General features: G+C 39.3%; 1 protein-coding gene across 7 annotated transcripts in view; it reads left to right on the top strand.

The window, feature by feature from the left end:
* The window catches only part of ARHGEF7 (Rho guanine nucleotide exchange factor 7), a 123917-nt gene that overhangs the window by 65742 nt on the left and 41320 nt on the right, over nucleotides 1–16855 (top strand). For all 7 annotated transcript variants that reach the window (XM_081129386.1, XM_081129384.1, XM_081129388.1 and 4 more), the window contains 3 exons: nucleotides 1699–1787; nucleotides 10802–10896; nucleotides 11129–11224. In XM_081129386.1, coding sequence (XP_080985512.1) covers nucleotides 1699–1787; nucleotides 10802–10896; nucleotides 11129–11224 — 280 coding nt within the window. The remainder of the gene's footprint in view (nucleotides 1–1698; nucleotides 1788–10801; nucleotides 10897–11128; nucleotides 11225–16855) is intronic.

Below are 16855 nucleotides of genomic sequence, written 5' to 3'. Positions count from 1 at the left end.
TGTCATTTGCTAACACAGATCTTTAATGAGCAGTCACACTGCCACTTCCTAAGTTTGTCACTTAATATTTTCTGTTTATTTTTGACATCAAAAAGTGACATAAAATGCTAAAAGTGACAGTTATTAATTTAGCTGTGAAAGAACAGTGAGAACAGTGTTTGATATAAATGTTTTCTCTGCAGGGAAAGGGATAAAGGTAACAGAATCTTGGTGTTTTGTTTTTGTCTTGTTTGTTTTTTGGTATTGCTAGAAATAAGCATGTTGTCTAGCCCTCACTCTTCTTTGGTGTGGAATGGGTGGTGGTTCTGGTGGTTCAGTGGGATACCCTTGTAGCCTTGGTTGCAGAAGTATTCCTGCAGAGAGGAGTAACATTTGCTTCCCTAGAGGTTTTCTTGCACTAGGCAAATCCTGGTGGTCCTGCAGGAGCATGGTGTGTAGATTTGGGATGTACCTTGGCAGGGTCTGACTCTGAGTTTTCATTTTTGAATGGTTGTGAACCCAATCTCTGAGTAGCCAGCACACTTTTTTGCTTTTCCTCTGGACCAGCAGATAAGAGGCTTGGACAGAAGTTTCTAGGCTTCTTTTCATCAGTCATACAGGTCACCAAGAGATGATCCCATTTTACTCTGCCCAGATTGCACCAGGGCTGTGTCTTATTCCTGCATTGGTTTGCACTGCAGTCCCTGGGGCCTCCATCGCTCACCCCCCACAGGCCCCTTCCTGTCATTGCCAGTGTTTTCATCCCCTTTACTTTTTGCACCTAGGAGACCCTCGCACTTTTTTTTTTTTTATAAGAACATCTGAGTTTAAATTCTGTTGTTTTCAGCATTCTTGGAGTTTATTGCAAGAAAGGGAAGACCTGTTTCTTCATTTGGCCTCCAGAAAGGTAGCACTAAATTATGTTCTCACCATTTCCCCACTCCTTAGTAATAGTGAATAGTTACCACTTTTTAGCTATCAGACACCCACCCCACAGAACCAGAGATAGATAGATACACCCATTGCATAGAACCAGTGATAGACAAACCCACACCTAGGATTCATGGTAGAGGGACGTACTTCTCCCTACAGAACCAGTGATAGACCCAGCCCCATGGAACCAGTGACACACACACACAGCCATTTATCAGCAAGCACTTCGTCAGTACTGATTATGCTTAATATCTCTTGAATAGATGTTGAAATGAAAGCCGTGCAATTTACAAATATTTGAATCCTTGCAGTATTTATGACTGCTTTCGTTGTTGTCACTTGTGTGGAAGTTCTTATGGTAGAGGTTTTTTTTTCTGATTTTTGCCCATTTGGATGGCCTTCCTTCTCCTTTGTCTATTGCCTTGAGGCGGACCATATTATTTTGAGAGACTTTTGCATTCTGAGTGATCAGAATCCCTGAAATATAGCACAGACCATGGGTCTTGGTATTTTAATTTTGTCACATATCCGCCAACATTTTCTCTAATTCTGTTTGGGTAATATTTTACCTCTTTCTCAGCTCCCTGACCTAAGGTTGCTGAGCATGAGAAGAGGGTGAAGGCACTGTGGTACCTCCCAGATGTGTGCAGCCTTCTGTTCAGCTTCCCCTTTATGGTTTATTCCAGTTAAGGTTGCTCGACCAGTCATGTTCAGCTGTGTGGGAGGCTGGTGCATTTGGTTGTGCCTAGTTTTGATCAGTAAAACTACATTACATTTCTATTTCAGAAAAGCCTGTGTCTCCCAAATCTGGAACATTGAAAAGCCCTCCCAAAGGATTCGATACGACTGCCATTAACAAAAGCTATTATAATGTGGTGAGTAATTGCCAAATGTTTTTTAAGAATACCTTGTTTTTTGAATGTCTCAGAAACTCAGTAATATAGAATATAGGTAAACTACCGAGAGTATGATGTGTATATAAAAATAAAAATCATCATCATGTAACCACACATGTAATCACCATTAATGTTTTGGTATATTTCCTTCTAATCTCTCTATTTTATAATCTTATATATACTTTTAAGTATTATATATGCAGTTGTACCTTGTTCTTGTCACGTAACTTGGTATTGTGATTATATCCCCATACCATTCCAAGTCTTCAAAAGTGAGAGTTTAAAAAGATGTATAATGTGTTTTAAAGATTTTATGTGCATTGACTCTATTTTGCATTGAATGCTATTACGGTTACATTTGGAGTAGATTGTATTTTAGATCAATATAGTTGAGTGTATCTTAACATGGTCTTTCCTGGGATTGGGGTGTGTGTGTGTGTATACATATATATGTATGTACAAATATCAAATAGCATGAAGTTAGAGGAGAGTGCCTAAACATATCTAGTAAAGACAAGTGTTTCAGAATCTTAAAACTTGACTGCATTTTGAAACTTAGCATGAGCAATTTGTGAGCTTAAAAATATCTGTGGTATTAAAATCTGTTGTCTAACCCAAACCTTCTTTGTCCCTACACAATTGCATATTGTACAGAAAATAGAAAATGATAATCTTTATTTGGATGAAATTTTACATTGCTATTATGTATCTACTTGGTATGATAAACAAGCAAAGTAAACTTTTAAAATATGGTTATGTTTTGAATTCTGTGCAAAGTGTGCACTTACTTATTTTTACCCCTACTTCCAATCTTTTATTTTCTTGACCAGGAGATATATAAATATAAGACCATGAGAATTTTTGAAGTGAAATAACAACTGATTAGTGTTCTTTGCAGCAACGCTTTTACCATGAGTGTATCATTTTCTGTACTTTTATTAAGAAATGGTGAAAAGGTGTGACAGATTTTTTTTATAATAATTTTTTTAATTCTCACCAGGGGATATTTTTTCCATTGCACTTCAGAGAGGGAGAGAGAGACATCGATTGGTTTCCTTCCACATGCACCCCAACTGGGACTGGGGATAGAGCCTGCAACTTAGGTATGTGTCCTGACCAGGAGTTGAACCCGTGACCTTTTGGTGTGCTGGATGATGCTCCAACCAACTGAGCCACACTGGCCTGGACAGTTGTGATAGATTTGAACACGAGTCAATTCTGGCACACTGACCTATTGCCACAGTCTTTACTGTGGATGCATATTCAGCTTTCTAAGCACTTACCTCCCATTTGCCCCCAAAGCTTACAGAACAGTTTGGTCTTAGAGAAAATTCATTCACTTAACAAATCGTTAATAGGTGCCCAGTCTGTGCCAGGCCCTGTTAAAGGCACTGGGCATTTTAGCAGTGAATAGAAATGGCAGAAATTTCTCCCTTGTCAGCATATGTTCTAGTGCATCGATACAGTTAATTGTTTTTTCTCACCTCCTGTGTCCATTTCATAAATTCACCTTACCACTTCTCATTCACTAGTCTCTGCGTGGGATGTCCTGGACACATGCCATTAGCAGTCTTTGACTTCTTTTCCTTGTATTGGTCAACTCCAGATCTTCTGTTCCTGAGAAGTCCTTCACTGGAGTCTCACCTTCTCCTTTCCTGGTTTCTTTTTCTTTTTACCAATCTCATCTGTTTCATCTGAACTCTGACTTCCATCTCAACTTTGTCAACTATCAGCACATTGGATTCCTAAGCACATCCTGTATCCCGACTCCAAGGGGCACCTTCCTTTCCTGGTTATGCTCAGCCCTCCACTTCCTCTTCAGTCCTGTGCCTGTGGGGTGTTTGTTCCTGGAATGTGATTCCACTAACAACTTTGCTTCTTAGTATGTAATATGGTATATGTGTGGTTTTGTACACATAGCCAAAAAAAGATAGTCTTTTTATGGTTTTTCAGGATTTCTTAGTAGAAAAACTTAACTTTAACTGGTGGAACTTCCTTTTTCCTCTTGCTTTCTTAAGTGAGACATATGCTTTCTTTCCTGGGGAGAGCTTCCTGTGGTAAATGATGCAGTCGTAATCCACAGTGATGTCCAAAGAGGGAACTAGTTATTTTCTGCTGGAGTTTAAAATAGTCCCTTCTTTTCTGTGATCTCATTTTCTGCAGTTCTAGTTAACTGAGTTCAACCGTGGTGTGAAAATACTACATGGAAAGTTTCAGAAATAAACACTTTATAAGTTTTAAATGGTGCCCTGTTCTGAGTATCATGATGAAATCTCCTGTGGTCCCTCTCTGTGCTGCTCAGGACAGTAATCATCCCTTTGTCCAGCGTATGCATGCTGTATATGCTACCCGTTAGTCAGTCACTTAGTAATCTTCTCAGTTTTCATTTTGACTGTTGTGATATCAAAGTGCTTGTGTGCAGGTAGCCCTTATTTTACTTAATAATGGCCCCAAAGTGCAAAAGTAGTGATGCTGGCAATTCAGATAGGCTACATTAGTAAATAGCAAATGTTAAAATTGCAGTTAGGGACATAAACTCATGGAATTCATGGGAAATCATCTTTTGGTATAGCACTCTCATTTTACAGTTGAGAAAACAGTAAGCTCTAGAGGTGAAAGGACTCGCCCAAGGTGACACAGTGATTAGCGACTAATTCAGGAATCAGTTGTAGCTTTCTTGAATGCATAAAAAGGTAAAATGCATATAGGACAGAATATATAACACACAGAATAAAATATAGTAGATAATATGTTATTTTTATACTTCCTTTTGCAGTTTTGTTTTCAGAGAAAACTACTGAGGTATAGGCATTTTTAACTCCACTGAAAGATAAGAAAGCTCTCTAAGAGATATGACCGTTGTGGGCTGATGTTACTAAATACAGTTACATGAAAGACTAAAGTCTCAAGTTGGGAATCAATGGAAAGTGGTAAGGAGAGTGTTCTAGGTGGAGGTACAAACATTTTGAAAGTAAGACACAGAGGAGATAAGCATGAATGTATCTCTCTGCTGGTGGATATGTATCTTTTTGCTGGTGTATAATGTTCAAGACAAACCAAAAAACACTGGGAAGTAAAAAGTGATTCTTAGTGATTTATGACTATTATTATGGCAGGATTCATTATCTGCTTCTCTCTCCTCTACATTTGGAACTCCCATTATACACATGTTGGTAAGCATAGTGGCATCCCACAGGTCTCTGAGGTGTTGTTCATTTTTTTTTTTTTTTTTTTAATATATCTTTATTGATTTCAAACAGAGGAAAGGAGAGGGGGAGAGAGAGGTAGAAACATCAATGATGAGAAAGTCATTGATCGAGCCCACAACCTGGGCATGTGCTCTGACCAGGAATTGAACCCTGATTGCCTGGATCCCAGGTCGACACTCAACCGTTGAGCCACGCCTGGCCGGGCCATTTTAAAAAAAATTTTTTTTTAAATTAATAATTTTTAATTCTCACTTGAGGATATGTGTTTTTGTATTTTTTTCCTCGCGAGAAGAAGCGGGGGGAGAGAAACATCGATTGGCTGCCTCCCAAATGCACCCCGACTGGGGATCTAGCCTGCAACCTGGGCATGTGCCCTGACTGGGAATTGAACTGGCAACCTTTCAGTGCATGAGATGATGCTCAACCAACTGAGCCACACTGGCCAGGGCTGAGCTTGATGGATTTTGACAATGAAGGAACATTGACTGCACCTGCAGGATGGTAATAGACATCTTTCCTGATAGAGATGAGAGAAAGCTTTTCTGTTGTACCCATCCCTAGAGAGTGAAAGGTCTTGAGTCACCTCTTTTAAGGGGTCAGGAGTCTCCTCAGTCATCATTAGAGAATCATCTTTCTTAAATATGTCCGTCTGGGGAGTTACAGGTTCTTAGGACCTTACATGTTCAGTGGTACATTGTGGTTTTATTTTCCAGGTTTTATTGAAGAAACACTGAGTCTTAAAAGTGTTATGTCAGTATCCTTTGTGTATGAGAAGAGCAGACTCTCTTTCCATCATGCCAAATATGAAAAGGTGGGGCAGCTTTTGCCTTTGAAACATGTAAATATGATATAATAGGTAGCAATCACTAGTTTTAATAAATGTAAAAAATAGACATGCATCTTTCATAAAATACTGTAGCAAATTTCCATGGACCTTTTCTGTGCTCCAGAGAAATAGTACCCCTGCCTTTTCCCCTTTGTTCCTTCAGTTGCTTGGAACCTCTACATGCTGGGCTGGGGAGAGCGCCTGAGTCCCTGACCTGACATCATATGTGTACATTGAGCAGCCTGACCTCAGCCCTGATTTTGCTGCTATATCTTTTACTTATCCCTTGGCTTCTCTCCAACTTTATCAAGATTGCTTTCAGTTCTTTAAGGTCTGATGTGTCTGCTTGGGCCTGTGTATGGATAAAGTCCATTATCTCACATGCCGTGGGTATTATAGGAGGATATGCAGCTTTGTCCCCTGTGGCTTTCCTAGAGAACTGTTGCCCCCCTTTCTTATATCCCACTCACATTTCATATCTACAGTGAGGGCCTGCTGATGTCTTTGACAAATTTTGCTCCCATTGTTTTTATATACTTTCCTTGTTTTATATAGATCAGGATCTACATGAAGGTTTTCAGGTTATAGCAGTAATCTGGCACAGGGTAGAGCTAAGCATTTGCTAAACGAATAAAGAACTGAGTTATTTAAACATGGAAAAGGCCGTCTTGTAAAATAATTACCTCCTGACTAATAGAGTTACGTAAGAAGTAGCTCCAAATAGGGTTGCACGTTTGGGTTGGAAGGCTGTATTAGGTGGTTTGTAAGATTCCTTTCTACCTTAACTAAGGAGCTGACGCTCTTGAGAAAGATACCCCTTTTTGTAAAAAAAGGAGATAGACCTATAGACAACTACAGTACCAGGTAGGATGCAGCAGCACCATGTCTGCCAGGCTCCCAAGACCAGCTCCTCACACATCGTGGTGCAGTCGTGCCCATCAGCTTGTTTGCAAAGGCCAGCTTTCTCTGGTGACATACATCATTGTGAACCTGCAGCCTTTGCTGTAGCTATTTATTGTATTAGTGTTTGGAAGAAATACATCCCAAGACCTTGTGACTCCCCAGATTTAGAAATACTATAATAACATAACTTCTTTCAATAGGTACAGTAACATAAAATATTTTATGTGGCACCTCCAAAGTCTTTTTGAGAGTTAATGTTGTTAAGTATTAACATGCAGAGATCAATAGACTACATTAAATCAGTAATTGCCAGTGGGTGTGGGAGTGGGGTTGCTTCTCTGTGTCCTTTTGGCCTCTGGATTTGTGGAGCTGGGAGGAGCTGTAGGAATTGCTTCCTCCAGCAGCACTGCCCTTCCCTTCCTTCCTCTCATTTCCCTAGAGACTGATAGTTTATTTGCGGCTCAGGTCCTATCTTATAATTTACTGTTTGAAAATTTAAGTACTAAATACAGTTTAAATAGACTGGATCGAAAGAGAATGCGCAGTGATTATTTTTCCTTGTGTGGGGAGGGTCTGTTTAGGTGGGTGGGAGAGGGGTTAGAACAATTGTGCCATTCTTTAGTTTTTCCCATTGTGCTTATGAAACGGGATTATGTTTTTGAAATTTGTTTTTAGTTTATGATAATTTTTTATTTGGATCAAATCTTAAAAAATTATCTAATGTTACTTGTTTCATTTCTTATATGTATATCATTTATTCATTTTTAAAGGACTATCACTGCCATATAAAATAAAACATCTGACACCAAGATTTACAATGAAAGTTGTAACTGATTTGTAAAAGCAGCAATACTACGCACTACTTTAATGATAGTAATAATAAAGTGAGTTTCGATGTGTCTGCAAGTTACTGACATCAGTTGTCCTTTGTTTTGCTTTACTGTAATGGCTGATAGTCCAGGGATTGTCTGTGTGGTTTCCCTGATGTCCTCCTTCTGTGTGGCACCATTGTTTGGCTGGACTTGGTTCTCCACGCCTTCTGCCTCAGGGAGAGCTCACGCAGGCTGAGCTCAGGCTGGGTCGTTCTTCACGGCTGTGGAGTAAAGACTGCTTTCTGTGAAAACTGCACACGTTCACTGGCATCCTGTCTTCGTGCGATGGAACTTTGGCAACCTGGCTGTTAGGTCTCATGGGGTCCTGCAGCAGCCAAAGTGTGCAGAAGTCAAGAAAGGGAAGAAAGGTGATGACTGGAATACAGATTTGCTGATGAGCTTAGGAAGGAGGGACTCGTGGCCGCCTGGCAGAGTGGACAGTCAGCGTCAGCATGACTCAGTTAGCCAAGTCTTGGTCCTCCTTTTCTGGAAAAGCTAAGTGTAACTTGGATTGTTTGAATGGCAGTATTATGGAACTTGTTTTTAGCACCGATTTGAAGATAATGTTTATGACTAGTAGTAGAAATGAACGAACTAAACTGCCTTAATAAATGTAGCTTTTTTGGCAGAGGATTGTTTTTGGTACTACATTTTTTATGAAAGCTTTTACAGCTGCCTGCTGTGCTTAATGCGACCATTGAGGAAACGTCATTTTATTCTTTCACTCACACTAGTAATGTTTTCTCGCAGTTTTCCTTTTCTGTCTCCTAGGAACTGTTTTCTATTTATAAAATAGATATTTAGGTTTTCAAGCATACTCTAACCAGTGTTGCTAATAATTCCTAATATTTGTAATTAAGACATGAAATCATATAATTTAACCTTCGTTTTAACATTGAAAAAGGACTTTTCATTGTACATATCTGTGACATTTTTATTTTTACTTCCATGACCCATTATACTTGGCTTACTTCATGTTATTTTTGAAGGAGAAAATCAGGTTTGAGTGTAATTTTCTGATGATGCAGTGGCTGGTGTCACACTGTGTTCTCTGTCCACTGGTTCTTTGACATTTGTGTCTAATGAGTATTTCTTCGAAGGATGACATTATAATCATAGGATCAGCACCCAGATTCCTCCACAAAGGAATGAACTCTGGAGTGGCCCCTCCTCCCTCTGGCTCACTCCACCAGTCTTCCATGAATAGGCCCATTCAGGGGCAAAACTAGTGTTCAGTGTCACAGTGAAAGAACCTCTGATTCTCTTCAAATTAAATAGTGTAGTATGTAAGTTATTTAATCAGGTTTGCATTTACTTATGAGTGACTGTAGTCTCTCCTCAGAGTACACAGAAAACAGTTGTGAACAGAATAATAATCCATGGTGCACTTATTAATGCTGTAATCTAAGTTTTTAGCTTAATGATTTACTTTTTTTCTTAAATGTTTAAAGATACATTTTGATTATCAGAAACCAGGGGGAGAAAACTGAGTATATTTAATAGCTTTATTCTCTGCAATTTCTTTTGTAGCATTAATTTAGGATGATTTGTTAGTCTTGGAAGATATAGCACATGTTAGTGCATGTAGTAGATTCTCAGAAAGTACATGTAATGTGATTTCCTCATTAAAGATGATGCTGGGGATGAAAAAGATAGTTGAAGAAGGGATTTCACTTTCTTTACTCATGTCAGGTCCCATAGGAGCCCTGACTCATACCCTAAAGTCTGGTATCTGGGGAAGGCAGTGGTGGGCAGTGTAGTGTCAGGGATATCTAGGCTCACGTTCTGGCCCTGCTGTTCACTAGCTGTTTGACTTTGGATGAGTAACTTAATCTCTCTACACTTCGGTCTTTTCCTCTGTAAAAGGAAAAGGTTTTGAGATATTCTAAAGAACTTCAGACTGCAAGCCCCCTGCTTTGTGGGGGGAATGTAGTAAGCATCGGTAATTAGTCTTAGGCTTGCTTGCCCATCCTGGCTCCACTTGCAGACCTTGGCGTTTTCTTGCCTTATCCTGTGAGGAGCCTTTGCTCTTGGCGATTACTGATGGAAAGAGGCTCATGCTTCAGTTCAGCTGTTTTGCAATTTATATTTATTTTTTATATTTTAATTTTTATATTATATTTTTAGGAGTTAAGTGGTTTTTGGCTAAATTTGCTACACTAATATTAGGATACCAGGAAACATTTTAACTGATTTACATTAATTGATTTACAATTAATCTGGTATCTTTAAATAAAGTATAGGCATACCTCAGAGGTATTGTGGGTTCAGTTCCAGACCACTGCAATAAAGTGAGTATTGCAGTTGTGAGTGAGTTGTAATGTTTTTACTAGTGGAGGAGGGTCTTGCCTTCATTTTGTTAAATAAACGCATTTGTGAAGTGCAATAAAGAGAAGTGCAGTAAAATGAGGTATGCCTGTAGTGGCTTTTTAAAGGTGGTTTTATACTGCTAGATCTTTAATTTTTAATAAATGTGTATAGGATGATCTGAGACTATCATATTATCTAATGAAGGTCTTTGGTTCCCAGAAATTGATTTAGATTTCCTAGATGCAATCTAAAGAGTAAACATCATGTTTTTTTTAGTTGAAATATACTTTATATATATTAAAATGCATAGATTTTAAGGATACAATTCTGTGAGCTTTGACAAGTGTTTATGTCTGTGTAACAACTACCCAAATCATGATATAGAACATGTCCATTACCCTAGTAATTTATGTCATGTCCCTTTCCCCCTTGTTATACTTCCCTCCCCCTTTTGATTTCTGCCATTGCAGATTAGTTTTGCCTGTTCTTGAACTTACTATAAATGGAATATGCAGGATGCGTGGTTTGTGAATGGCTTCTTTTGCACAACAGTGTTTAGAGATTCATTCATGCATCTGTGCTTTTGTGATTATCAGTGGTTTTTCCTTTTTATCTATAGATTTGGCATTCTTATATGATGAAGGAATTCATTCTAGTCTCATTCTAGGTATACCTGTGTCAGATGTGCTTGATAGTAAGATGAAATCATTGGTGTAGCCGTGGTAATAGTAATTACATGGATTTAGTAATCATAGGGGTCTATGATATTAAACACATTAGTACTGTACAGAAGCAACAATGTGAACAATGGTGATGAACTTTTAAAAACTTATAAATATCTTAATGTCTAATAATACTCATCATTTATTGTAGGTGCTACAGAATATTTTGGAAACAGAAAATGAATATTCTAAAGAACTTCAGACTGTGCTTTCAACCTATCTACGGCCACTGCAGACCAGTGAAAAGTAAGTTAGATGATAAATTGTGTTAACTGTAGAATAGTTGTTACCTTAGGTTGTTCTCTTGTATTTTCAGAGAATAGAGGGTGAAGTACTAGGACAGAATTTAGTGTGCCAGTTTGCCTTAGACCTAAGTAGTTTGTTCATTAGGTTAAGACTTTAATAGGGCATTGGGATGGGAGAGGAATATGAGTAAAACTGTTTACATATTTTTTACTGTTATTTTTCTTGGCTCTAGGTTAAGTTCAGCAAACACTTCATATTTAATGGGAAATCTAGAAGAAATATGTTCTTTCCAGCAAATGCTTGTACAGTCTTTAGAAGAATGCACCAAGTAAGTAAGATGCTAAAATTTATAAAATTCAAATTGGTATAACTGGTATTTCAAGGATCAAGTTTAACATAATTTTAGAATTTATATTTTCAAAGATGGAAACTAGGTTGTTTTGAATTTTTTAGGTATATTCTATAGCAAAAGCTGTTTATTAGATTATCTAAATTTTACAGTAGTGATCTCTGAAGGAGGGATCTACTGACTGGTCAGAGAAAGGAGGAGGATTTCACGTTAGTGATGATTTTTAAGATGTTCAGGGGAAAGTAGGGGATGAATAACCCCTGAAGAGGAGAGGATGGCATGTGAAAGGGGGTGGAGGCACCAGTTGCCACCCATGTGCTACATGAGGAGGTATGTGTGTACATACCCTTGCAGGCCAAGTCTTCCCAGCGCCATCTTCCAGAATGTGTTGTTCCTAGCCATCAGGAAGCTGAGGAATTGTAAAGTACTACATACATAATGTGCTGTTTGGATGTATTAAGGACTTGGTTTTGTCACTTGTCCAAGATTTTTTTCAGGGGTAGGGGACAGGTATGTTTTGGATGATTGGACATGAGATTTTTTTCTGTGTGACAACTATTTTATATTCTTTGTTAACATCAGAAGTTACAGGATATTAATATCCACTGGGTGTTGGATGACTTGAAGTCGTAATGCACGTGAAAAATTTTGAGATTTTAGTCTACCAGGTGATATTTGATGTTTGTTTATTTGTGGGCTTGATAAAGGAAGGTAACACCTTTTATTTTTGCATTATCTTTATTTTTGTAGCCACCAGAAGGACCAGAAAACTTTTTTCTCTCTAGTTGGTCTCTGGTTTTCCTTTCAGCTTTTTGCATGTGTCTTTCTCAATCTTGGAAATGGTGAAGGGTGGCTTGCTCTCTGTGCCAGCAGCTCTTTAAATTGGTAACAGTTTGCCGTGCTGAAAGTAGGTTTGCTCTCTCAGCTTTGGCTTCAAGGTTTCATAGAGGAGCTTCATATTGGAAAGTGGGGCAAGGAAAGCTCAATGTCACCAAATTCTGTTCTCAAACAGAAATTCACATTTTTGTTTGTTTGCAGTATTTTGGTTTGCATAAAATGAGATTACTTACATAATCATAAAAAGAGTAGTTTGAGAATCGCTTTGCTTTCCTTTTGGTGAATGAAGATCGTTTGGCAGCATTTGGGGTCTTTGCAAGAGGCTAGGCCTATTGTGTGCAAAATGGAAGTAAATTTTTGTTTCCCCTTTCCTGCTAGCATAGGTAATGTAGACTAAATAAATTAATACTTACGTAGTACATTTTACAGTATCTCTTGTGAGCCTCATGTCAGCCCTATGAAATAGGGCAGATACTATTATCCTCACAGTATAGATTTAAAAACAAATTCAGGGTAGTAAAGGAATGTTAATGGTGAACGACACCAGATGTCAGACCTCAGTCCTTTAGTTTAGATAAGAAAGAGTTCAGAGCCAAGAACTCAGATATAAGGGAAAGTTTATTTAAAAAGTCACAGAGGTAGAAGTGAGCCAGCTGGGCTGCATGGACTCAGGAAACAAGTTACAGAGGCAAAAGAATGGCCTTTGGAGCTTAGGAGAAAGAAAGCAAAGATATGTGCCTGGGGGAAGTAAAGGGAAGTGGGAAAGGCATCAGTGTGCTCAAGAGTGGGAGAGTGCACACTGGGTCCTTCCTCTTAAGGGGTTTTATCTGTTTTGCAAAGACGGATTTTAGGGGAGGTCTTGGGAGGATCTCAATAGAATATTCATCAGCTTCCCAGGTGTTTCCTTTCCTGGTCCTGATCTCTACTGGTTGATCGGCCCTAGGATAGGGGGTCATTAATTATGCAGCTGGTCCTGATGTCAGCCACTGTGTCACTTCCTCTGCTTTCCTGGGCCTGAAGCTGAAACAGAACTGAGGCTTAAATGTTATCTTTAGTTGACCAAAACTGTCACTGTGGTCAGCAGGCCTAAAGCTTTGTTCCTAAGAATATTTGATGTGGATCAGAACCTCCCTGTCCTTAGGGCTTAATGCTTAAGGGAGTGGTCATGCAGGGGCTTGTATGGGAGTTGAACGAGGCAGTTCTCTTGCCCCCTTGTTCCTCCTCTAAAGCGGTCTACCACATCTTGTAGCGGCGTGCTAGGAGAAGAAAGGTCACCCCGGGGGTGAGATCCCACCCTATAATACTTGTTTTCCCAGTTTTGCCCTTTGCTAGTGTCAACATAAGAAACATTCAAACCTGCAAAGAAATTTTGTGAGTTTATTTGAGCCTGTCGACATTCTCCGGGAAGCAAAATCTCAACGGATTGAGTTAATGCTCCAGAGAAAGGCAGTTTTGCACCTTATTTTATACATTGCAGTCAAAAGAGATGACACAAGTGGGTTACGTGAAATCCATTGGTGATAGAGTAGAGAGGTGGGAGAAAGCAAAGTGGGGGTCGGGGGACCTCTGGGATTGAATGAAAAGTAAAATGGTAGACACATACATCTTTTACATAGGTGGGTACAGGATAGTTAACAGTCAACAGTTAACATGATGAAACAATGAGGATTTATGGTCTCTGCCCTAGTGCACTGGTTGTGACCTGTGGGGTCTGGAAAAAGGGGTGTTACCCTGACATTCCAAAGGAATGTTATCATAGATGCAAAAGACAATAGACAGGCTCAGTTAAGGTAAAGATTGACCTTTGTCAGGGAAGGTACTGGCCTAGCACATGACTACCCACCATAAACAGCTTTTAGTTAAAAAAGTTTTAATTTCAGACCGTTCTTCGTGGTTACTTTAGGTCTCTGAGTTTGCAAGGCCGCCATGCGGGCCTTCCCTGAGTTAGGTTAGCATATGGCCCCTTTTCGTCCACACTAGGCACCCGGGGCTTTCCACCCTGGTGACCTTGTATACCTGGCCTATCATTCCTAGTCTGCTCATGTCTGTCGAAGTGCCTACTATATCAATATATCTAATCAGGCTTCAGTCCTTATATGGTCTCTGAATTTGGCCTGACTTAGGTATTATTTTGGTCAAGTTCCTCGAGGTTATGGTACATAGATATGAAGTATTAGATTTTCCATGATGAAATAGATGTTTGAGACTAGCTTTCCTTATCAACCATTTCCCTTCTCTCTCTCTCTGTCTCTCTCTTGTTAATCATGAATATTCTGAAAATTTTCAGAGATCTGGGCAGAATTCAGAGACAAAATTCAGGGTTGCATTCTCTAACTCTCATTCCTGGGTTTTCCCCCCGAGTTCCCAGCAGCTCAGGGGTTTAACTGTCCCACATAACACAGAGTTAACCACCATTGGCCTAAAAGCAGAGAAAACAGACATGTCCACTGCCCTTTTCTTCTCCAAAGCCAGACCTCCTTCAGAATCTTTGTACCACTGATTGCTCTCTGGTGCCTTCAGGTAGTAAGTTTGATACGAGTAACTTAGTTATAACCAGAAATGGAACCTCCTAGATGTATATAAAACCCAGTCTTTTTCCTGTTTCTCAAATCATGATTCTCTGTGTTGTAGGCTCCTTGGAAGCATGTTTTCTGTAGTAATCATGCTCACAATTCAAAACAAACTATAGGCTTCCTTTTAACATCCTCATGCAATTTGCTGTATTAACATTTTAAAAAGATGAGAAAGACAGGGCACAAAGAGGTTGAGTGACTTTCCCAAGGTCACTAAATCCAGAGCCCCCAGGCCCCATCACCCCATCCTAGCTCCAGTCACTATAGTCTGAAAGACAGATTGATTCCCAGGACTCTTTTCCCTGGTGAGAGTCTCTGATTTATAGTTTTGCTTCTTTGTCAGCAGCCAGTGGGTTCTTCCCAGGGCCAATTCTTCTCACCCCTGCCCTCTATTTACGTGGAGCAGCTCCTGCTCTGGTGCAACAGTCCCCTGCCTTGCCTTCAGGACTCTGGGAGATGAGATGGCTAGTGCTCTACAAAATAGTTTTTGAAATGCAGTTTTCCTTTGAAATAACTATTTTAAATGATAGAATGATCCCTATAATGTAATGATTTACTATAAATCCTATTACATTTTTATTTAATGAGACTTGAGAATCTAACAATGACTTCAAAACAAGCTTTCAGATAAATTCATTTGTATTTTCTGGGTTTACTTGTATTTTATGATGGAAAGTAGATTAAAATCTGTAGAAAATGAAATCTTAGAAGTTCTTCATGCCTGGCCAGTGTGACTCAGTGGTTGAGTGTCGCCCTATGAACCAGGAGGTCACGGTTTGATTACCGGTCAGGGCACATGCCCAGGTAGCGGGCTTGATCCCTAGTAGGGGGTGTGCAGAAGGCAGTGGATTAGTGACTCATCATTGATGTTTCTATCTCTCCCTCTCCCTTCCTCTCTCTGAAATCAATAAAGGTATATTTTTAAAATAATAATTGTTATTGTTCTCAGATCATTGATAACACCACTTCCATTATCAGATTTTAGTGTTAGCACTACCTGAAGGCCTCAGGTGGAAGTGGCTGACATTAACAGCCCAATGCACCCTTTGCTCCTTCGCACCTGGCGTCAACACCATGTTGCACGCCCTGCCTACGTATTATCATACTCTGCAAAACAACCTCTCGAAGCACAAGAGAGAAACAAAATAAAAATCCTCAATTTTAATACTTGTCATATTCTGCATTGATCATCTTTGTAAGTTTTGCTTGCTTGTTCTGTTAATTTAGTGATTTTAGATGGTGTTATGTGTGAGACATGTTAGCACATGACCTAGGCTCCAGTCTTAGGATGACTCATGTAATCTTTCTGAGTTCTGTCTGCTGGTGCCATCTAGGGAGTATGGATTACTATGGCTTATAAACTGTAAAGCTGTATTTATATGGTGGTGGCAAGTATAGTGAATTCTTACAGAATTGGCTTGAGAGAGGCAATGAAACTCTAGGGCCAGGCTCAGTGGGGCCAAAGAAAGAAACAAAACCTTATATAATGAAGTAATTGTTCATATATAAGCCATACTAAAATACAGTTTAATTTTAATTAATTGATGAAATATAAAAAATGAAAATCCATTGATCTAGATTTTAGGTACATTCTCCTTTGAATATATCAGGGGCTTTGGTATTGGACCTGGTGGGAAGTGAAATCATAACATAGTATATGGCACAGCACTGAGCAGTATTATGCAATCATTATAACTTAACCATTTTCATGTGCACATCTCTGACCATGCTCTTTTCTTATTCATAAAACTTTATCATCCCTTCATTGCAGTTACCTTCAATCCCCTCAGCTCGGCAGTTGGGGTTCCCTGCTAGAGCTCTCACATTCTAGAAGCCAGGTTCTATTGCACTGTGTCCCTGAACATCACCTGCTCAAATGTCTGTATAGTAGTCTGAAAATGGATGTGTCTTAGGTGTCTAGATCCTGGTAGAAAGCTGGTGCAGCATCATTGCAGTGTGTGATAACTGGTCTTTGGTGACTTAGAAAGGATGCTGGCCTTTGCGCCTTCTCCTGGAGGGCGTGTGCTTTCCTCCTCTGTGGTCTGGCAGCAGTTTGTAACATAAAATTGAGGCATCATCGGCTGTCTTATAGTGCCTCTACTTTTCTACTTGTTTCATATTACCCAAAAAGACTGCAGTCACTTTTAAGGTAGAGAAGACTTCTTAATCTTTTTTAATCTGTTCCTAGTGTCTGAATAAA

This window comes from Miniopterus schreibersii, assembly GCF_964146895.1.
Source record: "Miniopterus schreibersii genome assembly, chromosome: 2".
Taxonomy (NCBI): Eukaryota; Metazoa; Chordata; class Mammalia; order Chiroptera; family Miniopteridae; genus Miniopterus; species Miniopterus schreibersii.
This window is presented reverse-complemented; position numbering and strand designations above follow the sequence as displayed.